Here is a 24,214-nt window from a genome sequence, read left to right on the forward strand (position 1 = left end):
TTTTGAACTAATCCAACTGCTACATGAAGTATATGTTTTTGCTTATTATAAGTACCAGGGACTTTGTTACCCTACTGTGTCTTGGCAGCACCCATAAGAATGAAATGAAGGGGACACCAATAAAGGTCATCTGACAATTATTCAATGGCTTCTGAAGAAGGACATGCTGCTACCAATCCTATTCCTCTAAGACAGATGTCCACCTCACACTCAAACACTACATTTAAAATTCATTGGTAGCCTGTGCAACTCTCAACAGAGGTGCCAAGAACCAAGTGGGCCTGGAGACCGAGATAGGATTCTGTCCTTCCTCACGAGACTCCCTACACAGCAGGCCCAGGAATCCTGGCTGAACTTATGCCAGAGCCAACTCCATTGTTTCTGGTATGAGGATTAATCAGAGGTGCTCTTTAGAGAAGGCAGCATGTCATGGTCCCTATAATAAGAAAGTCTGTAATGAAGAATATGTAAAATATGGTTTTAACAACTATATTGCTAACACATCTCTTTCAGGGTCCTATTGCAGGGATCAAATATTGGGTTGGCCAAAAGGCTCGTTCAGGTTTTTCTGTAACATCTTACAGAAAAACCCAAATGAACCTTTTCACCAACCCAAAAGAATGCCCTAATTATTTCATAGGTATAACCATATATTGATGCTTAATTCGGGCATCCATCAAGAAATTGATATTTAATTCAGTTCAGTTCAGTCGCTCGGTTGTGTCCAACTCTTTGCAACCCCATGAATTGCAGCACGCCAGGCCTCCCTGTCCATCACCATCTCCCAGAGTTCACTCAAACTCACGTCCATCAAGTCGGTGACGCCATCCAGCCATCTCATCCTCTGTCATCCCCTTCTCCTCCTGCCCCCAATCCCTCCCAGCATCTGAGTCTTTTCCAATGAGTCAACTCTTCCCATGAGGTGGCCAAAGTACCGGAGTTTCAGCTTTAGCATCATTCCTACCAAAGAACATCCAGGGCTGATCTCCTTTAGAATAGACTGGTTGGATCTCCTTGCAGTCCAAGGGACTCTCAAGAGTCTTCTCCAACACCACAGTTCAAAAGCATCAATTCTTTGGCGCTCAGCTTTCTTCACAATCCAACTCTCACATCCATACATGACCACTGGAAAAACCATAGCCTTGACTAGAAGGACCTTTGTTGGCAAAGTAATATATCTGCTTTTCAATATGCTATCTTGGTTGGTCATAACTTTCCTTCCAAGGAGTAAGCGTCTTTTACTTTCATGGCTGCAGTCACCATCTGTAGTGATTTTGGAGCCCCCAAAAATAAAGTCTGACACTGTTTCCACTGTTTCCCCATCTATTTCCCATGAAGTGATGGGACCAGATGTCATGATCTTAGTTTTCTGAATGTTGAGCTTTAAGCCAACTTTTTCACTCCTCTTTCACTTTCATCAAGAGGCTTTTTAGTTCCTCTTCACTTTCTGCCATAAGGGTGGTGTCATCTGCATATCTGAGGTTATTGATATTTCTCCCAGCAATCTTGATTCCAGCTTGTGCTTCTTCCAGGAGAGGCATTAAAATCTATGCATAATTTTGTTTTTTCATTCCAAACTAATGTTGCACATACTTAAACTAAATTTTCTGAAAAATTAAAATTCAATAGGAATGGAACATTATTAAGTTCATTTCAAAAATGTTGCTGAAAAAAATTCCCATTTTCCTTTGTGTGCTAAACAACCAGCTCACAGAATAGTTTCTGCTTCATTTTGACTTTTCAATTTTTAATGGTAATATTTACCATCAAATATGAGACACTATTATATTATTTACATTGATTTCAGTCAATGTGGAATTTAAACATAGTCTCCAGTCATCCAAATCTGAATAAAACAAATTTAAAACTGAAAAGGAAATACCCAATATGTTTCAATACTATGTGAGTTCTACCATTTGTTACCATAGGGTGTTATTGGAGCTGAGTTTCAGAAACAGATGTGATTTTTAAAAATAAAATCATGTAAAACTTGAAATTTGCTAGGAGAGTAGATCTTAACAGTTCTCATCACAAGAAAAACAAATTTTAAATATGCACAGTGATAGATGTTAACTAAACTTATTCTGGTAATCATTTCACAACATATACATACATCAAATCATTATGTTGCACATCCAAAACCAATACAATGAATTTATCAATTAAATCTCAATTTAAAGCAGAATCTCATTCAGAGCTATATTAGCTTAAGTGGAAATAAGGTTATAGTCAGCCTTGCTTCAGAGCATAAAGTTGAATTGATGAAATAGAATTTGAAAAATGATCATATTCCAAGAATTCATGATTTTTCTGTGCAACATTTGATAAGAACAGATTTAAGACTTTATGCATCATTTATAAATTTCAATTGGGCTAAATATACAATACATAGCTACTAGTGGCATGTTTTAGAGGTAGATAAGTGCCATTGGACTATATAGAAATAAACATGTTTAGGTTTCTCATTAAGAGAAAAATATCTTACAAGAGATTTAAAAACAATAAATTTACTTTATGAAACATTTTCTAAATGTGTGTGACTCTGAACATAAAGATTAAATGTCAATATAACAGCATAATTCTATTCAAAGCTAAAATACAATTCATTTATAGTCTAAATCCATTTTTCTCTACACGTGGAGAAGTCTAGCCTTCATTTAATAAATAAATGTATATCAACAAATGGGCCATTCTTGCATTTGCATTAAGTTTTATAGGTTCTAAAATTTATACTTAAGTTATTTTAAAATTTCCTAGTTGAATATTTCTTCTGTAATAGATTCTGAAGTGCAATCTCTAAACTTTCTATAAGGCAGATTCCTGAACCACATATAAAATAGACCTAATGCAATGTAAAAATGCATCCTTAATATTTTTCTCTTATGATAATAATGAAATATGTGAACTTGACTTGAACATCAAGATGAACTGATTAAAGGTTTCAAGTTTTATCCATAACTTCTGAATGGGTTAGTAGCATCTAATACTTTAATCCTTATTGTATTACCTTGGTTTAACTGAACATTAGCATCTGTCCATGTGCAACACACAGATGGCAGATCTCAGAGAATGTATATTTTCAGCACAGAGACTCCTTTAGGGTGAAGGCTCCCTGATACCCAGTGAAGGCTCCATAGTCAAAACAAAAACAAATCTATTGTCTTAATTTAGAAAAATGTAAAAAGAAACTATATAGGGACAGTTTTTATTTGAGATAATAAAATTCAAAGTCCTAAAAATTCAAATACCTTACTTATAGAAATTACTGTATTCTCCCCAAAGCATTGGATTGGGGACTAACTGATTTTAGTTACCATCACCACCTACTTTCATGACTTTATGACAGGCAAAAAGTTCGATATCTGTTGTTTTTATTTATTAGAATAATGTAATAATTTCTGGTCTAACTCATAGAGTTATCTCAAGGATCAAAGGAAATAAAGCATGCTAAATTCCTCTGAAAAACATAAAACTCCAAAGGAGTAAATTATAGATCCATCTTACTTATGAATAAAGTAAAATATAGCAATATTTTAAAAAGTAATCAAGTTTTTAAAAAATCAGGTTTATTACAGAAATATAAGAATGTATCAGCACTAAGAAAGCCATCAATGTAATCCAGTAAATAAATAAGCTAAAAGAGAAAAACAATATGATCCTACCTATAAATTCCTCCAAGGTAATACAATATTAATTCCAAAGAAAACACTCAGTAAACTGAAAAAGAAGGTAACTTCCTTTACATGATCAAAATCCTATTTCAGAATCCTAAAGGAAAGGTCATACCAACTGGTAAAGATTTAGAAGAATTCTCATTAAAATTTTAAAAGTAACAAAACAAAAGGCTAATATTTATTCTACATTTTAACATGACTCTGGGTACTTCGATCAAAGCATAAAACAAGCATAAGAAATTAAGCATAATATATGATAAATGAAGTGAAAGATCATTACTAGTCACAGAGGTGATAATTATTTACCTAGAAAATTCAGAAGAATCAACTGAAAATTATTAGAAATAATAAAAGAGATGGTGGCAAAATAAAGTATAAATATAAAAAATTAATAGCTTTCTTATACAACACTTTGCTTCTAAATGTAATGGCAGGGATGAGTAGAAGTGAGAGAAACCCATTCAAATTAACAACAGATATTGTAAACAAGCCAAGAATAAATTTAACGAGATACATGTAAAAATTATGCATAAAATTTTATTTCATATAAAGTTGAAAAAGAGGATCAAATAAATGAAAACATTAAAAAATTACTGGAAAGATAATGTTGGTAAAATTCAAGTGGTATACTAATTAGTAGATAAATACAATAAAATTCTAATGAAAAGTCCAGTGGAATTGTTTCAAGGGGTAGGGTGGAAGTGGCATTTAAAATAACAAAGGAAATAATATATTAGTCAAGTATTAGTGTTGAAAAATTCACTATTCATTTGAACAAAAATATAAGTAAATTTCTCTTTCATGCCAGACCTAATAATTATTTTAGATGGATTAAAGATACAATAGGGTTTAGAAGTACTAGAAAAGATGTAATCGTATATTTCTATAGTTTGGGGTGGGGAAGATCTCTTCTTAAATAAATCAAGGCCACACAAGACACAGAAGAAAAGACTGGTAGGTGTGAGCACAAAAAAGCTTAAAACTGTATCCAGTTTTTTTTTAATTCTCAAACTGAAAAATATTTGATATATGTTTCTTAATTTATAAAATTTGCTCACAAACTAATTTTGGAAAAGATAAATTCACAAAATTATACAACTGTTTCAAAATTAAGGAAAAGATGCTCAAACACAAATACTTGATACACAAATAAATTTATTAATTTGCATACCAGATTATTATAGGTTAAAAAAGATGTCAGGTTATAGAGAAAAGGGAATTTTTGTATAATGTTAGATTAGTATAAAATGGACCAATTTTTCCAGAAGGCAATGTGATAAATGTTTTAAAATGTTAAAGATGTGTCTACTTTGATCTAGCAATATCACTTTTGAGACTTTATCTTAAGGAAATATTTGAACAAAGAGGCAAAGATTTAAGTACATGGAAATTCAATGCTACTCTGTGAATAATATTAAGGAAATTAGAAATAAACTAATAAACTGAACACTCATTCCTAGTAAGGACTGGCAAAATAAATTATAACACATTCATGCAAAAAGATTCTATGTAGTTCTTATAAAGGTGACATAGATCCATAAATCTTAAAAGGGATAATCTGTGTGTGGATGTGTGTGTATGTGTCCTTAAAAAATAAATAATATAAAACAGTACATATATTATGAGATCACATCACTAATATATAACAAATCTGAAAGGCTCTATTCCAAGTGGTAATATTGGTTATCTCTAGGGGAAATGAAGGAGAATTATGAAAATAGTTTTCTCTGTTTTGTTCAAATTATTCACAATTAACATATATTAGCATCAGTATTAAAAAAATATTAAAGATGTTTCCATAGCATTGGGTTCCCTGGTAGCTCAGCTGGTAAAGAATCTACCTGCAGTGCGGGAGACCTGGGTTTGATCCCTGGGTTGGGAAGATCCCCTGGAGGAGGGCATGACAACCCACTCCAATATTCTTGCATGGAGAATCCCCATGGACAGACAGAGCAGCCTGTGGGGCTACAGTCCACAGGGTCACATAAAGACATGACTGAGCAACTAAGCACACATAGTCCTATAATTACCTCATTAATTATCAGAAAGTTGTACTTTGTAGAGATAATGATATATATCTATAAAGAGTTAACTTGAGGCATAATAAAGTGCATTACCTTATTTTTAGGACTTCCCTGGTAGCTCAGTTGGTAAAGAATCCACCTGCAATACAGGAGAACCCAGTTTGATTCCTGGGTCAGAAAGTTCCCCTGGAGAAGCAATAGGCTACCCACTTCAGTATTCTTGGGTTTCCCTGGTGGCTCAGATGGTAAAGAATCTGCCTGCAATGCAGGAGACCTGGGTTTGATCCCTGGGTTGGGAAGATCCCCTGCTAGAGGGCATGGCAACACACTCAAGTATTCTTGCCTGGAGAATCCTCATGGACAAAGGAGCCTGCCGGGCTACAGCCCATGGGGTCACAAAGAGTCAGAGATGGCTGAGCGACTAAGCACACACACACACACACACACCTTACATTTATGAAAATAATTATACCAATATTATTTTAGTTAATATAAAACTTAATATATTTATTATTCTTAGGATTGGCCAATGTGTTTCTATTACAGCATGACAAAACATCCCCTAAATATGATAAATCTTTGATTTGGAAATTATTTTAGAATCTTACACTTTAGAACTACTGACTTTAATTCATGTATGAATGTGGAGTTGAACCATAAGAAAGCTGAGCATCGAAGAAGTGATGCTTTAGAACTGTGGTGTTGGAGAAGATTCTTGAAAGTCCCTTGGACTGCAAAGAGCTCAAACCAGACAATCTTAAAGGAAATCAGTCCTAAATATTCACCAGAAGGACTGATGCTGAAGCTGAAGCTCCAATACTTTGGCTACCTGATGCGAAGAACTGACTTATTGGAAATGACCCTGTTGCTGGGAGATTGAAGGCAGAAGGAAAAGGGGATGACAGAAGATGAGATGGTTGGATGGCATCACCGACTCGATGAACATGAGTTTGAGCAAACTCTGGGAATTGGTGATGGACAGGGAGGCCTGGTGTGCTGCAGTCCATGGGATCGCAAAGAGTCAGACATGACTAAGTGACTGAACTGACTTTAATTAGCCTTGGTGAAAGCAGTGTTCAAAGCACAATGCAATATTACAGCGTATCTGTAAAATTAACCTCATTAGTACTTAAACAATCAATTTAATGAAAATGTGTAGTATATCTCCTTTTGAATCAGACTTTTGCTACCTTTGAGAATAAATATAAGTAGATGAATGTTCCCAGAGGAAGAAAAGGAGATTAAACTGAGATTTCCTGACTAGTTGTTTAAATCAATTGATTTCAATTAAATGCACACCACTGATAATGAGATTCAAATCTGCTGTATTAAATTAGGAATTAAATATGCTTCAGAGAAATTGGAATCACTAAGAATTCCATGTAGGTTACAAGAAGTTTAATCTTTCAGAGAACACATCCTTTTCAATAATTTTCATTAAATACAAAGTGTAGCCCTACAAGTTCTCTTGTAGCTTTGACCTAATCCTCTATTTTCACATCTAGATATGCTTTTCAAACTTGCCTTTGTGTTTTATACTCAACGCATTCGCTCTCCTTTTTTTTTCTTCTTTGGAAGACATAGTACACAAAAGTATCTTTTATTGTTTCCTAATCCATACTTCCAGTAATCATGTATGGATGTGAGAGTTGGACTATAAAGAGAGCTGAGCGCCAAAGAATTGATGCTTTTGAACTGTGGTGTTCGAGAAGACTCTTAAGAGTCTCTTGGACTGCAAAGAGATCAAACCAGTCCATCCTAAAGGAAATCAGTCTTGAATGTTCATTGGAAGGACTGATGCTGAAGATGAAACTCCAATACTTTGGCCACCTGATGTGAAGAACTGATTCATTGGAAAAGACCCTGCTGCTGGGAAAGATTGAAGGCAGGAGAAGAAGGGGACGACAGAGGATGAGATGGCTGGATGGCGTCACCGACTTCATGGACATGAGTTGAGTAAGCTCCGGGAGTTGGTGATGGACAGGGAAGCCTGGCATGCTGCAGTCCATGGGGTCGCAAAGAGTCAGACATGAGTGACCGACCGAACTGAATCCATATTTCTTTATTGCTTTAATTATAGCAAGAGTCCCTTCTTTAATATAGGTTTCTTATCTAAACTCAACTGACCCAAATTCACAAAGTTGTTTCTGTACATCTTTGCCACTTAAAACACTCTACTGTAACTACACTTAACTTCCTACATTTACCTTGTGAATCTTAGGAAATTCAGCTAATGAACCTAATAGTCTAACTTGAATGCTACCTAAAATAGCAAATATTTCTCTGAATCATTTTTACACTTTCAAGAAAAATAGTATTTGTCAATATGTTAAAATACACTACATCTGCTCAATAACCACCAGGATGGTTGCCGCATAAGAATATAATCTGCAGTATGAGAATATAATCATAAGAAACAGCGAGCAATGTAACTAGGATAAAAATGCTCTCATCCCATGTAAATGTGAGCCAGTTTCAGTTGAAATACAAACAGTCAATTATGGTGCATATTCCTAAGCATTGTCTCACTGTTTTAAGAAACTGCCAGGTGGCTTGCTTTCTTGGCACTGAGAGAAGTTTACAAAACCCTATGAAATTTGAAATAGTTAGACTTGTTCATCTTAGCAGTTTTAAAAATGGGATGAACATCACAGCCTTTTACAGGACTGTAAATTAGCACATACTGATCTCTAGGCTATCAATTTCTCTGAACACAAAGATATTAAAACACAATTTGAATTGTGTGGGGTTTTTGTTGTTGTTATATAAGGTCATTAGTTTTACTAAAAAGCTTTGCATTCCCATTTGTTGATGAAACTGACTGGCACACCGGATGAGATTTTATCACAAGGAGAGTGAATCCCATGGTGAAGAAATAAAAGAAAAATATTCACATTACAGATTCTTCTTTAGTACTTAATCATAAAAGGATCATGGGCAGCATGGATTCCAAGTCATGCTGGGTCAGTTAAATTAAATTTGTTTCAAAATAATGCTTCATCTCTTAGATCTCATTTATATTGCCAGTAAAAAGAAAATTAAAGTCACGTATTACTATAAAACTGGCAGAATGACAGGGAAATAAAATAATTAATGAAGCCATTTATAATCTATAACCCTTTTCTTAAAACAGCATTTCAACTAAACACTTCACAATGAAAAGGCATAGTAATTTACAAATAGCTTAGAGATTAATCTCTAATCTCTTTAGAAAAAGGGACTTGACGCACAGCATATTTAAAGTTAATTAGTATTGCTATCAGGAAAGCTTGTAAAGAATTAAAAAGTAAATCCACAATGAATTCACTACATTTACTTTCATAATATTATTTCTAGGTGATTTCTTAATAGTAATTTTATATATTGAATGACAGTAACAGCTAGCCCTACCTATGAGAGTGACTAAGTTCATTATTCTCCAAGTAAAACCACTTTATGTTTATAAATGAAAATCAAAATAAAGAGTATAAGAGCATCTCACATTTTTAAGAAGTTTTATACTTTGCAAAGGGCTTCCACATTTGTCTGCTTATGAAATCGCCACAAGATTTTAAAGGTGAGAAAATCCAAGACACAAAAAGACTGAATGACTTGCAGCTGGCAGAGTGAATGCTAAACCCAGATATTCCTATTCCTGACTGAATTTTTTCCTATAAGCTCACATTACCTCTGCATTTTACTGCTCTACTTTTCTAGTTCCCAGTGTATTTTCTCATCCCTTCACCTTGGTAAGGAATGCAAAATTTACAACTCCAGCTATTTTCTCTCACCCAGTGCTAAATAATGGGAACTGACTGTCATTTTAACTAGTTATCTCCTCCTAACTGTGCTATTTTACTTGGTAAAAATGTCCCTCAAGAAGAAGGACCACAAAAAAAGGATATGTATGGAAAGTAATTTTGCAGTATTTTTAATCCTTTCAAGATAAATTTATGGGGCCTCTGCAGGAGACATAGGAAACTCGGGTTCAATTCCTGGGTCAGGAAGATTCCCTGGAGAAGGAAATAGCAACCCACTTCAGCATTCGTGCCTGGAAAATCCCGTGGACAGAAGAGCCTGGCGGTCACAAAGAGTCGGACATGGCTGAGCACGCACACATTCAGCTTGGTGTCAGGGACTCATTCAAGTGAATAGGTAGGCACTCAGCTTGGAAATAGGTGTACTGTAATGCTACTTGTAGTAGAAAGATATGTTAAAAATAATCAAACAAACATATAATCAAAATTATTTTTTAAATGCCTGAAAGAAAGTAATTTAGGTACAGGGGCTAATTTAGATTGGAGTGGGTTCCTACCATTCCCCTGAGGAACTGACATTTAAACTAGGCAACCGGCCAGACAAATAGTGTGGGAAGAGTATTCTATGCAGAAGAAACAACATGGGAAGATCCTAAAGTAACTAAAGTACTGCAGACCAGTGTAGCAAATGTGTGGTGAGAGAAGGGGAAAAAAATAAAGCTGGGGGAGCAGGCAGAAGGCAAGTCAGATGAGGCTGTGAAAGCCATTTCTGAAAAATCTGGAGTTCATGCCATGTAGATTTTAAGTCAGAAAGGTGAAAGTTCATACATTAAAAATATCTCTAACTGCTGGATAATGAATTTGGGGATATAGAACTATCAAGGAAGCAATCCTTTAGATGGTGATTGCAGGAGATCCAAGTATACTAAGTGGGGTGGGAATGAGAGAGAAGTGGGGTTATTGAGGATTTACTGGAACTGGAATGGAAAATGAGAAAAGGAAGAAGGGGCTACCACAGGTGACCCCCAGATCTCTGGTTTGAGCAATGGGGAGGTTGGAGTAGTTAAGACTAGAGAAGGAGGAGATTTGTGAGTGGTTCTGGAGGTGCTGAGAATAAAGTTGCAAAAAGAGGACTAGACCTCAGGACAGACATATGAGTTCAACATAAATTTGGGAACTGTCAGGTTATTTGTGGTATCTGAAGCCATAGGACTGGGTGAAATAACTTTAAGGGGAAAAGGGCAAAATAAAAAGAGAAGCATATCTAGCACTGACCTTTGGGAAAGTATATTTTGAGATCACTTACAAAGGAGATGGATAATGAAAGCCAAAGCAGTAGGAGGAAGCCAGAAGAGTATGTTGTCATGACAGCCAAGAAAAGAGGACATTCTAAGAAGGAAGGCGTGGTCAGCTGTGGTGAATGCTAGTAAGACGTCTAGTAATGTTGCAGGAAGGGGGACCACTTCCAGGGCCCGAAACTGGGTTTTTATCTAACACTTAGAAATGAATTGTCTGAGGAGACACATGTGCTGACAAAGCAAGAGATTTTATTGGGAAAGGGCACCCGGGTGGAGAGCAGTAGGGTAAGGGAACCCAGGAGAACTGCTCTGCCGCAGGGCTTGGAGTCTAAGGTTTTATGGTGATGGGCTTATTTTCCAGGTGGTCTTTGACGAATCATTATGATTCAGAGTCTTTCCTGGTAGTGCATGCATCGCTCAGCCAAGATGGATGCTAGAGAGAGGGATTCTGGGAAGTGGACAGACACACGGTGTCTCCTTTCAATCTTTCCCGAACTCTTCCGGTTGGTGGTGGCTTATTAGTTCCGTATTCCTTATCAGGATCTCCTGTCATAAAACAACTCATGCAAATGGTTACTATGGTGCCTGGCCAGGGTGGGCAGTTTCAATCAGTGTGCTTCCCCTAACAGTAAGATGGAAAGAGCTGTCCACTGGATTTGATAACATGAATGCTCTTGGTGGTCTTAGAGTGGGCAGTGTCAGCAGAGTGGTGGACCAGTGGATATAGAGAATAGAAAGGAGTAGATTGAAGAATTAATGTGTAGAGAACACAAAGTTTGCCTGAGGAAAGGTGTTGAGAGAAAGAGCAATGGCTGGAAGAGAGATAGGAATCAAAGAGGTTTTTAATTTGTTTTTGCTCTTGTACCAGGGGGGAAAAGAGTAAAATAGAAGATATGTACAATGAGGTGTGCGGAAGATAAATGAGTAGAGGGGCAGAAAGAGATCCAGAGCTCAAGTGGAGGAAATAGCTTTAATAGCAGAAATTATAACAGGAAAGAAAAAGATGAGTGCTGAAATAAGTAGGGGAAAGAAATGAGTGGTGGCAAAATATGAGATGTCCCACTTGGTGCCTCCCAGTTTATCTCTAAAGAATAAGGCAAAGTCATTCACTGAGGATGGTGATTAGGAGGTAGGGAAAATCAGAGATTTGACAAGAGTGGATACAGTCTTGGGTTATTTTTGCTTGCTCATCCTCCATTCACCTTCCTGCTGCTGCTGCTGCTAAGTCGCTTCAGTCATGTCCGACTCTGTACGACCCCATAGACGGCAGCCCACCAGGCTCCCCCGTCCCTGAGATTCTCCAGGCTAGAACACTGGAGTGGGACAAATCACCTTTCCCCGTTTGCAATCTATGGTCTAGAGAGGGAACTGACATTTCACTCCCCTCCCTTTCAACCTAGATCCTAAGGTGGGCTTGACCAGGTCTGTTCAACTGACACATTCAACACTCTTGCATTATTCATTGTTTCAACCCAGTGAAGCCCAACTGCAGAACTTTTGATGAGATCACTAGGAAAGAAGCACACTTTTTCCTTTGGGGCTTCTAACACAGTGGGATGCAAGTTTGACAACCATCTTTATCCCATCTGGGAAGCAAACCTGAGGAACAGAGAACTAAAAAGAGAGAGAAAAAGAGCTAGATACTCCCAGACATCAGTATCTGAGCCAATATCCCTCTCTGCTTGAGAGAATATGCATATATGGTTTGAATTGTTGACATGTGCAAGCAAAGGCATCCCAATTGATACAGAGTGATATTAATTCCCATGGTGAGTGAGAGAGTAACCTACGAGAAAAATGATTGTCAGGCATTGCTGAGGTTCCATTTGGCTTCTGGTTGTCATGAATTTGTGGTGATATCAGTAACCTTAGGATTCCCACTACATGCTAAGTCATTTCCATTGTGTCTGACTCTTTGTGACCCCATGGACTGTATAGCCCACTAGTCTCCTCTGTCCATGGGACTCTCCAAGTAAGCATACTGGAATGGGTTGCCGTGCCCTCTTCCAGGGGATCTTCCTGATCCAGGGATCAAACCCATATCTCTTATGTCCCCTGCATTGGCAGGTGGGTTCTTTACCACTAGACCCATGTGGGAAAGGATTTCCACTAGATAAATCAAATTTCTTGAAATTTTTTATCATAATACCAACCCACTGATACTTAATACAATTAGCAATTTTATATGATCATGACCATTATATACTAAAAACAAATAAGCTATTTAAAAGCAAAAGTAATATAAGAGAATGAAAAGGTAAGATTGGGAGAAAATATTTGCATAGACATGTTTGATAAAGGACTGTTAAACAAAACGTTTAAAGAAACACTTTAAAGTCAATAATAAGAAAACAAAAACTCAATTAAAAAATGGGCCAAAGACCTTCACAGACATCTCATTAGAGAAGATATACAGATGAAAAATAAGATGTTCCACATCATATATCATCAGAGAAATGCAAATTAAAAAACAATGAGATAACACACCTATCAGAATGGTCAAAGTGCAGAACACTGACAACATGAAATGCTAGCAAGGATATGGAGCAACAGAAACTCTCACTCATTGATGGTGGAATGCAAAATGGTACAACCACTTTGGAAGACTGGTGGTTTCTTAAAAAACTAAACATAGTATTACCATGACAGGGAAAGTCACTCAGTCATGTCCAACTCTTTGCAAACCCATGGACTATACAGTCCATGGAATTCTCCAGGCTGGCCTGGAGTGGGTAGCCTTTCCCTTTTCCAGGGGATCTTCCCAATCAAGGGGTCAAACCCAGGTATCCCGCCTTGCAGGTGGATTCTTTACCAGCTAAGCCACAAGGTAAGCCCAAGAGTACTGGGGTGGATAGCCTATCCCTTCTCCAGTGGATCTTCCCAACCCAGGAATCGTTTCCTGCATTGCAGGCGGATTCTTTACCAACTGAGCTATCAGGGAAGCACAAGCCTTACCATATGGTCCAGCAATCACATCTTTGGTACTTATCCAAAGGACCTGAAAACTTCTGTCTACACTAAAACCTACACAAGAATATTTATATTAGCTTTACTCATGGTTGCCCAAACTGGGAACTGACCAAGATGTCCTTGGTAAATAGTTGAATAAACTATGATACATCCAGACAATGGAATATTATTCAGTGCTAAAAAGGAATGAAAAGACATGTGCTATCAAGCCATGAAAAGACATGTGTGTGTGTGTTCAGTTGCTCAGTCATATCCGACTCTGCAATCCCATGGACTCCAAGCTCCTCTGTCCATGGGATTCTCCAGGCAAAACTACTGGAATGAGCTGCCATTTCCTTCTCCAGGGGATCTTTCCTACCCAGAGATCAAACCCGAATCTCTTATGTATCCTGCATTTGCAGGCAGATTCTTAACCTCTAAAATGCATATTGCTAAATGAAAGAAGTCAATGTGAAAACACTACACTGTATATGGGAAATCACTGAATATTTCTTTTAATTTGCTGTTTAATTTTAACAGTATTTCCCTTGTCTAAAGTTTAAAGAAATTCAACTTAAATGTAAAAAGGATATAATGTGAGATCACTCAGTGTCTTAATACCATCTAACCGGCAAAAGGTAAATGAAGGAAATGGTTTTCTTCTACGTTTGTGTCCAACATGAGGCAGAGACTGATATTTGTCTGTAGTTTAACCAAGGGAAAACAATCCCTATAAATTCTATTAAATTATTTAACAGCCACAAACAGATGCAATAATTCATTGTCAGTGAATCAAATCATTTTCTCTCTTCTCTCTTGGTGCCAAGAAAGCAAACATTCACAGGTGCTCCATCAGCATCTTTGCATAAAACCAAACAATACAACTCCTTTATGAATGACAAACGAAACATACATAAATAGGGTGACAAAATAATGAGTCATTATTCTCCGGATATTTGAAGAGGTTTTTTAAAGAATCAATCTGAAGAATATGGGGAAATTTTTACTAAGATTCTAAATGTAAAACTCACTTCATTGAATTGACATTTATCAAGAAATCATTGGACAGAACTCTGTGAGAAAAAGATCTGAAATAGCTTTTTCTGACTTTCTTAATCATGTGGACTGGAAAAGTGACTAGTGTTACCAATCCTGGGTTGAGAATATGCTCAGACTAAAGACATTTTCTAAACTGAAAAATGAAGTTTCCTAGAGAACTTTCCTTTTATAAAGGCTTTCTGGCAAGGTGATAGCTAAACCAGTCCAGAGAAGACCATCTCAGAAGAAGCAAAATTTCTATCCATACTAGTGTTACATCCTAAAAATTGTCCCTCATTCCTTCAAATGATGAAAGAGTACTTCACTCTGTACTAATCTTAGAGGATTTTGAGTATTCCACTAGTCCCACAGAGGCAGGGTATACATAATATATGCATCTGCATTCTTAAAAAAGAAATCTTTGCTGCCTCCCTAGTCTTTTATTTTGCATTTGTAGTTTCTAGTCTTATGTCTTCTTGCTGTCACTATGCTGTTTTGCTCCCTGATGTGGGGACTTCTGTGGGGCTCTGTGAATTTTCAATATTCACAGCCATAAGCAAATCTATCCATCTAACATATGTTACTGGTCATGCCAAATATTCTCCGGGTGGGTAAACTAGTTGGACACAACTGAGTGACTGAGCATACAATGAGAACAGGCAGACTAGAGCAGAAACAATGCTGCAGTATCTTCTAGGTGTCATAGAGAAACTGGTGTTGGTTCCTGGGCCAGAAAGATATCTGCCCAGCCTATTAATGACTCTACCTCCATAACCTTCCCCATGCCACACAGTCCCCTGCAGTCATTTGTTCCAACAGTTCACATACCTGAGGACAAATGGGTGCTCTTTTGTCTGCAAAACATAAAGACTTTCATTCAGTCTTTGCTTTAAATTAGTTACAATCTTACAGAAGGAAGTACCATCTTAAATGAGTCACCAGTAACAATACAACTTTGGTATATTTTGGCAAGACTAAGATAGTAGTCTCCCTGTGGGCAGGAAGCAAATTTTGCTTAAATTTTCAACCATAAGACTATGAAAGCAATGGGGTTAGCAGGAATCAACAGCTTCCTAGATTTGGTAGTCAAAATTATAGCTACAATATTTTAATTGTAGCTATGTCTTAAATTGTGGCTAAGTCATCAAATAGAGAGTAAACACACAGAAAGTTCATTGTTATTTACATTGTAATATGGACAAAATCTATTAACATCCAAAAGAGGATAAAATGGACAAATTTTAAGTTGCAAACTAACCTCTAAATCATTGAATTAAGGAATTCAGTCTGCTGGTTAAAGCAGAAAACTCTAGTCAGGAAATCTAAATTACAAACTAGCTGTAATGAGCCAGAATAACATGAACAAACAAATATAAGGTACTGTAATGGGAGCTCACAAAGATAAGGCTTTTGTTTTTGTTTTGCTCATTGCTCTGTCTTTAGTATCTAATATTATTATAGTAACTTCCTTATTCTCAAGTTCATTGCCTGTCTCCCAGAGCTCCCTGAGAGTAGATGTCCCTCGTACCTAGGACCATGCCTGGCATGTTGTAGTCACTCAATAAATACTAAATAAAAGCTTGTAGAAGTTCCTTTGTTGTTGTTTAGTTGCTAAGTCATCTCCAACTCTTTTGTGACCCCATGGACTGTAGTCCACCAGGCTCCTCTGTCCATGGGATTTTCCAGGTTAGAATATTTGGGTAGGTTGCCATTTCCTTCTCCAAGGGATCGTCCTCACCCAGGGACCGAACTCACATCTCCTGCATTGGCAGGTGGACGGTTTACTGGACCACCAGGGAAGCCATAGCTGTATGCTATGATGATTATTATTAGCTTACTAGGCATTTACTATACTGCAGGCACTGTACTAAGGGCCCTGCCTAAGAGGTAGAAGCAAGATTTGAATCCAGGCATTTGATGCCTGGGGTTCTTTCTCTTTAACAGCTATTCCTGGAGTTCAATTCCATGGGACTACTATCTCCATATAATATATACTTTCTACATAATCATTGAATTTTTGCATTCAAACTGGCTTTTCTTTTTTTCTCATATCATGAGGAAAAAAAATACTACTTCATGAGAAACTATGGAACAAAGTGAAAGTGAAGTCGTGTCTGACTCTTTGTGACACCACGGACTGTAGCCCACCAGGCTCCTCTGTCCATGGGATTTTTCCAGGCAAGAACACTGGAGTGGGTTGCCATTTCCTCCTTCTGGAGATCTTTCCGACCCAGGGATTGAACCCGGTCTTATGCATTGTAGGCAGATACTTTACAATCTGAGCCACCAGAGAAGGCTATGGAAAAAAGTACCCATGTTTAATGAGATGACCATATTTCTTTCTTGGGACTCAACTCAATGTACAATTATGACATTAGTCACGTATGTAAGGAGAGCAGGTAGCAGTGATTTTATCCTCAACTGACATGGGAAACAGCTCTCAGATGATTGGTTTCTCCATTTCAACGTTATTTGCTTCTCTTCAGTATCTAAACTTACAGAATCTTGACAGTAATGATTCAGACAAAGCATGCAGATTAATCAATGCTATCAAACTCATGCATCCAAGTGACCTTTCTCTTCTCACACAGTTAACAGCTTGTTTTAATAGATTCACTTTGTATTCTTGAGTTGAATTCAGATGATGTGTTTTACTAAGATGCGGCTATTCCAGCCAAGTTATTACTTTGCTGACTGCTCACCCCTCCCTACCCTCTTATCGGCCTACTCTCTTCCTTTTGTTTCTGCTGTCTCCTTCTCAGTTTCCATCTGTATTACATGTTTAAACATGGTAGCTTATACTGTACAAGCAAAATACATATACATATATTTATGCATAATGTATGCAAAAACTTATTTTAGTATGCACAAGAAAATTATAAAAAGAGAAAGAAGAGAATACAGCTAAGGGCTACTAAAAACTATAAAGAATGCTGAGCACTGAAGCACTGATGCTTTCAAGTTGTGGTGCTGGAGAAGACTCCTGAGAGTCTCCTTGGAGAGCAAGGAGATCAAACAAGTCAGTCCTAAAGGAAATCAACTCTGAATATTCACTGGAAGGACTGATGCCAAGCTGAAGCTCCAATACTTTGGCCACCTGATGCAAACAGCCAACTCATTGGAAAAGACTTTCATGCTAGGAAAGATTGAAGGCAGGAGGAGAAGGGAGTGACAGAGAATGAGATGGTTGAATAGCACCATTGACTCAATGGACATGAGTTTTAGCAAACTCTACGAGATGGTGAAGGACAGAGAAACTGGCATGCTGCAGTCCATGGGGTCACAAAGAATTGGACATGACTTAGCAACTGAACAATAACAAAGCTTCCCAGATAACAAATGGGCTTCCTTAGTATCTAAGCCAGTAAAGAATCTGCCTACAATGCAGGAGATCCTGCTTCGATTCCTGGGTTAGGAAGTTTCCCTGGAGAAGGGATAGGCTACACACTCCAGCATTCATGGGCTTCCCTGGTACCTCAGATGGTAAAGAATCCACCTGCAATGTGGGAGGTCTGGGTTCTATCCCTGGGTTGGGAAGATCCCCTGCAGGAGGGCATGGCAACCCACTGCTGTATGCTTGCCTGGAGAATCCCCATGGACAGAGGAGCCTCGCAGCCTACAGTCCATGGGGTCACAAAGAGTCAGACATAACTGAGCGACTAAGCATGGCGACTAAGTCGGACAAGACTTAGCAACTGAACAACAAAGCTTCCCAGATAACAAATAGGATTAGAACCCAGGTGTATCTGGTTTCAAATTTGCATTCTTTCTACTACATTCTTGGTTCCCAAAGTATGGTGATTGCCCTTACCTTAGTTGTTCAAAGTAACTAAATTTTTCTGTTGTGAAGACATGAATAGACAGACCATCAAAGGCTTTACTTCTATGCATTTTAAGTGGAAAGGTAACTTCTGATTTCTTTACTTTTAAGGAAACAGAGGTGAGAAAAGCTGACTAATGGTCTTTTTTTAAAGGACTAAAATCCAGTAGGATATTAGAAGCATGTGAGCTGTCAGCTGTCAGCTGCAAATCACTCCTGCACTTCTACGTGGAGAGGGCACATCTCCTGCTGGTAATGTCACATGTAGCCAGACACCCTTGCCCAGTCCTGCTAAACTTTCACATATTGGGGTTCAGTTCAGTTCAGCCGCTCAGTCGTGTCTGACTATTTGCGACCCTATGAAGCGCAGCGCGCCAGGCATCCCTGTCCATCACCAACTCCCGGAGTTCACTCAAACTCACATCTATCGAGTCGGTGACGCCATCCAGCCAACTCATCCTCTGTCGTCCCCTTCTCCTCCTGCCCCCAATCCCTCCCAGCATCAGAGTCTTTTCCAGTGAGTCAATTCTTTGCATGAGGTGGCCAAAGTATTGGAGTTTCAGCTTTAGCATCAGTCCTTCTAATGAACACCCAGGACTGATCTCCTTTAGAATGGACTGGTTGGATCTCCTTGCAGTCCAAGGGACTCTCAAGAGTCTTCTCCAACACCACAGTTCAAAAGCATCAATTCTTCAGCGCTCAGCTTTCTTCACAGTCCAACTCTCACATCCATACATGACCACTGGAAAAACCATAGCCTTGACTAGCTGGACCTTTGTTGGCAAAGTAATGTCTCTGCTTTTGAATATGCTATCTAGGTTGGTCATAACTTTCCTTCCAAGGAGTAAGCGTCTTTTAATTTCATGGCTGCAGTCACCATCTGTAGTGATTTTGGAGCCCAAAAAAATAAAGTCTGACACTGTTTCCACTGTTTCCCCATCTATTTCCCATGAAGTGATGGGACCAGATGCCATGATCTTAGTTTTCTGAATGTTGAGCTTTAAGCCAACATTTTCAATCTCCTCTTTCACTTTCATCAAAAGGCTTTTTAGTTCCTCTTCACTTTCTGCCACAAGGGTGGTGTCATCTGCATATCTGAGGTTATTGATATTTTTCCCAGCAATCTTGATTCCAGCTTGTGCTCCTTCCAGTCCAGCATTTCTCATGATGTACTCTGCATATAAGTTAAATAAGCAGGGTGACAATATACAGCCTTGACGTACTCCTTTTCCTATTTGGAACCAGTCTGTTGTTCCATGTCCAGTTCTAACTGTTGCTTCCTGACCTGCATATAGGTTTCTCAAGAGGCAGATCAAGTGGTCTGGTATTCCCATCTCTTTCAGAATTTTCCACAGTTTATTGTGACCCACACAGTCAAAGGCTTTGGCATAGTCAGTAAAGCAGAAATAGATGTTTTTCTGGAACTCTCTTGTTTTTTCCATGATCCAGCGGATGTTGGCAATTTGATCTCTGGTTCCTCTGCCTTTTCTAAAACCAGCTTGAACATCAGGAAGTTCACAGTTCACGTATTGCTGAAGCCTGGCTTGGAGAATTTTGAGCATTACTTTACTAGCGTGTGAGATGAGTGCAATTGTGCGATAGGTTGAGCATTCTTTGGCATTGCCTTTCTTTGGGATTGGAATGAAAACTGACCTTTTCCAGTCCTGTGGCCACTGCTGAGTTTTCCATATTTGCTGGCATATTGAGTGCAGCACTTTCACAGAGTCATCTTTCAGAATTTGAAACAGCTCAACTGGAATTCCATCACCTCCTCTAGCTTGTTTGTAGTGATGCTTTCTAAGGCCCCTTGACTTCACATTCCAGGATGTCTGGATCTAGATGAGTGATCACACCATCGTGATTATCTTGATCATGAAGGTCTTTTTTGTACAGTTCTTCTGTGTATTCTTGCCACCTCTTAATATCTTCTGCTTCTGTTAGGTCCATACCATTTCTGTCCTTTATCGAGACCATCTTTGCATGAAATGGTCCCTTGGTATCTCTAATTTTCTTGAAGCGATCTCTAGTCTTTCCCATTCTGTAGTTTTCCTCTATTTCTTTGCATTGATCGCTGAGGAAGTCTTTCTTATCTCTTCTGGCTATTCTTTGGAACTCTGCATTCAGATGTTCATATCTTTCCTTTTCTCCTTTGCTTTTCACTTCTCTTCTTTTCACAGCTATGTGTAAGGCCTCCCCAGACAGCCATTTTGCTTGTTTGTATTTCTTTTCCATGGGGATGGTCTTGATCTCTGTCTCATGTACAATGTCACGAACCTCCGTCCATAGTTCATCAGGCACTCTATCAGATCTAGGCCCTTAAATCTATTTCTCACTTCTACTGTATAATCATAAGTGATTTGATTTAGGTCATGCCTGAATGGTCTAGTGGTTTTTCCTACTTTCTTCAATTTAAGTCTGAATTTGGCAATAAGGAGTTCATTATCTGAGCCACAGTCAGCTCTTGGTCTTGTTTTTGCTGACTGTATAGAGCTTCTCCATCTTTGGCTCTAAAGAATATAATCAGTCTGATTTCGGTGTTGACCATCTGGTGATGTCCATGTGTAGAGTCTTCTCTTATGTTGTAGGAAGAGGGTGTTTGCTATGACCAGTGCATTCTCTTGGCAAAACTCTTTAGCCTTTAGCATGGCCCAAACCATTTCTACAGATTATAACAGACCACAGCTCCCCTGACCATACACATTTTTGGAGCTCTTGCAACATGAATACCCTTACACCTCCTTTTATCCTGCCTGAGTTTTATCTATTGCGAAAGGTCTCTGCATGCAAAACATAGAATTCATAACCAGTCCCAATTTCCTCCAAAATCACACATAAATAAACTTTGCGACTTACTTTAGATCCTGAGTGTATGCATGCTGGGCCAAAAAGGCAGGGATAGTCACTGAAAGACATTTCACTGGCTCCAACCCCATTCTCCATGTCCTCTCTCAATGTTTCCTCTCTCAAAGCTAAAACTTTCTTCCAACTACGTACCCAGGCCCTTTGGGTCTTTTCTTTCTCTGGTAAGCAAACTACACCTTTCTTCCCAAACACAGTGCCTTGCTTTGGAAAAGAACATATATCTGTCAGACATGGTTAATCTAAAGACTTTTCTCACCTCATAATACGTAAAACATACAAATAAAAATCAATTTACTGGTATTATACACAAAATAAACAACTAGGTTTTCCAGAAAAAAATCTTGATTCTTCATACATTCTTTTTAACAAATGAGATTTGTTAAATACAAACTTCTGGTTTTCTTTTCACACATTCTGTCTTTTCATACATATCAATTCTCAACAGAAAAAAATTTTGTTAGGCTACATTGTCCATTTTCATAGTTAATATATTCAAAGGAGAGACCTCGCTGTGCCCAGAAGGCTTGAGCTGGTCTCAGGTTTGAGCTGGCTAAATTCAGGTAACTGTCGGGGACAGCATTCCAAATCGGAGACCTGCTTATCCAAAAGGGAGAAATGCTGTTCAGATTGTTCAGTAGTAGTAATTGGAAGAACTGAGCTAGAGCTCACAATTAATTGGTGTTGGAGGTTACAGGTGATGAAATGTACATATTAATATACTCAGGATTCTGTTATGTTAGTCCTCGAAAATCTTCAAGAAAAAGATTTTTTAAAGTCATGTCCTGCTCTATCATCTGTTTTTGCATGAGTATGTAATTCGTATGATTTTAATCCTGTCTTTAGTTAGCCTGAGAGAAGGAATAAAGTTACTAGAATGAAATTGAATGGAATAAAGCAAAATAAAGCAATCACATGTCTCAGTCATTGAATTTGTCAACTGAAAAATATAGTCACAACCTGAAAGTACAGTTATTTTATTTGGTGGGACTCTGAGTTTAGAACTCTGAGCCCAGGAAACAGCATCTCAGTAGCTCTGAGAAAACTGTTCCAAGGAGGCAGAAGGGGAAGTTGGGCTTTATACAAGTTTGCAACAAACAGAGCAGGCAGTCTGAACATCAAAGATCAGGTATCAAGTTAAGGAATTTAGCGTTCTCTGTACGGGAAGATGCAAGCCTCTGGGCTCACTGAATTTATTCCTTTCATATGCACCTCAGCTATCTGGGCCAATCTTGTTTCCTTGTTCACCTTGCTTCTCGCATGCCCCCAGCTCCTCAGCAGTCACTGTGGCGGGTGGCAGCAGCCACTGGATCACAGTATTGGGAGCCCTCATTCACATTTGGAGGCCAGGAATCACTGATGGTGGTGACATTTCTTTTTTATTAATATGGTAGGAGATATTTTCATGTTACATACTAAAACTAAAGAGAATAGAGAATTTTTTTAAGTGAGCCATACAAAAAAATATATTGGGGTAGTAAAACAACCATTTTTTCAGATTGTTAGGACATCTGGTACAGAAATGTAGACCATCCGCTTATACAGAGTATAATTAAGATATTTAACTTTTAATATTTTAAACTATTTCCTTAAAATAATTTTTTAAATACTTAAAGAGGCCAATTTGGTAACTGAAAGTGCTTAAGTTTACAAAATGGTTCATTTTATTTCTGAAGTGCTCCCCTGTGGTTTGACTACAAGATTACATTGCTTAAATGTGTCAGAACTCATATGGTAAAATGAGTGTTTCCTCCTTCACAGTAGATAGCTTGAAAAGGAATATACTTAATTCAGGATGCAGTCTCTGCCTAAAGGCATTTTTTTAATTAATAATAAAGCAAAATTTGTTAGTAGAATTACAGGAAAACAAGGTCAAACTATGGAAAGGCATAGAAAAGAAAGTAAAATTCAATGAATATCACAAATTATAAAGATATCACTATTAATATTTTAGCAACTATCTTTCTAGACACATATTTATGCAAACATGTAAACAAAAAAAATCACAAAAATGCCACCCTACTATATATGTGGTTTCATTACCATTTTTCTTTCCACAACATACCATAAAAATCATTCAAAATAAGCAGTTTTTTAAACCACATAAAATTTATTTAAATACCTCTTTGACAGGTATTTTGGGGTTTTTTTCCCTTGATTTTTCATGATTATGAATAACACTGCAACAAGCTCAATGCATTTTCAGAACAGCATTTCAGAATTCTTGTCATATGCAAATATACATCCTCAGTGTTAAGAAACTGCACTGCGCTGAGTGCCTTTTTCTTGGAAATGTCCAAGTCTTTCAAAGCCAGGTCTGGTTAATAAAAGTAGCACTATTCCTGATTACACCGGCTGTGACTGATGGAGGAAATTCCATCGAGTTCCATCCATCATATGCTTCTTGGGAGGCAGCACAATAGAGAGAAACAGGCATAGACTTTGAGCCAGGCAGACCTATTTTTTGTTTTGTTTGATAAGTAACTTTTATTGCAGTACAGCATATACACAGAAAAGTGCACGAATTCTAAATATACATCTTGATGGATTTTCACAGAATACACTATGCAGTCAAAACTGTTATTTTCTTCTTCTTTTAAAACTGCTTTTCTATTCACCATGTAATCTTGAAGAAATCATCTGTCTGAGCCTAAATGGGGCATGATGATACCTGCCTTAAAGATACTAAATGCATACAAATGTACACTAGGCAATATGTATACAAAGCTTCTAGTACTCAGTAAATAAATGACAGTTTCCTCCCTATCTCTCCCCAAGCTAGGAAGCATGTTCCAGCCATATTCCCAACCAGCTC

The 24,214-nt window shown here is 37.8% G+C and overlaps 1 protein-coding gene across 2 annotated transcripts in view; it reads right to left on the reverse strand.

The window, feature by feature from the left end:
- The window catches only part of PLCL1 (phospholipase C like 1 (inactive)), a 392,170-nt gene that overhangs the window by 88,691 nt on the left and 279,265 nt on the right, over positions 1 to 24,214 (reverse strand). The window contains exon 2 of one of the 2 annotated variants that reach the window (XM_070388670.1): positions 5,792 to 5,837. The exons of the other annotated variant lie outside the window; for it this stretch is intronic. Within the exon in view, the coding sequence (XP_070244771.1) occupies positions 5,792 to 5,837 (46 nt within the window). The remainder of the gene's footprint in view (positions 1 to 5,791; positions 5,838 to 24,214) is intronic. 2 annotated transcript variants of the gene reach the window in all.

The sequence above is a fragment of the Bos mutus genome, chromosome 2 (genome assembly GCF_027580195.1).
Source record: "Bos mutus isolate GX-2022 chromosome 2, NWIPB_WYAK_1.1, whole genome shotgun sequence".
Lineage (NCBI taxonomy): Eukaryota > Metazoa > Chordata > Mammalia > Artiodactyla > Bovidae > Bos > Bos mutus.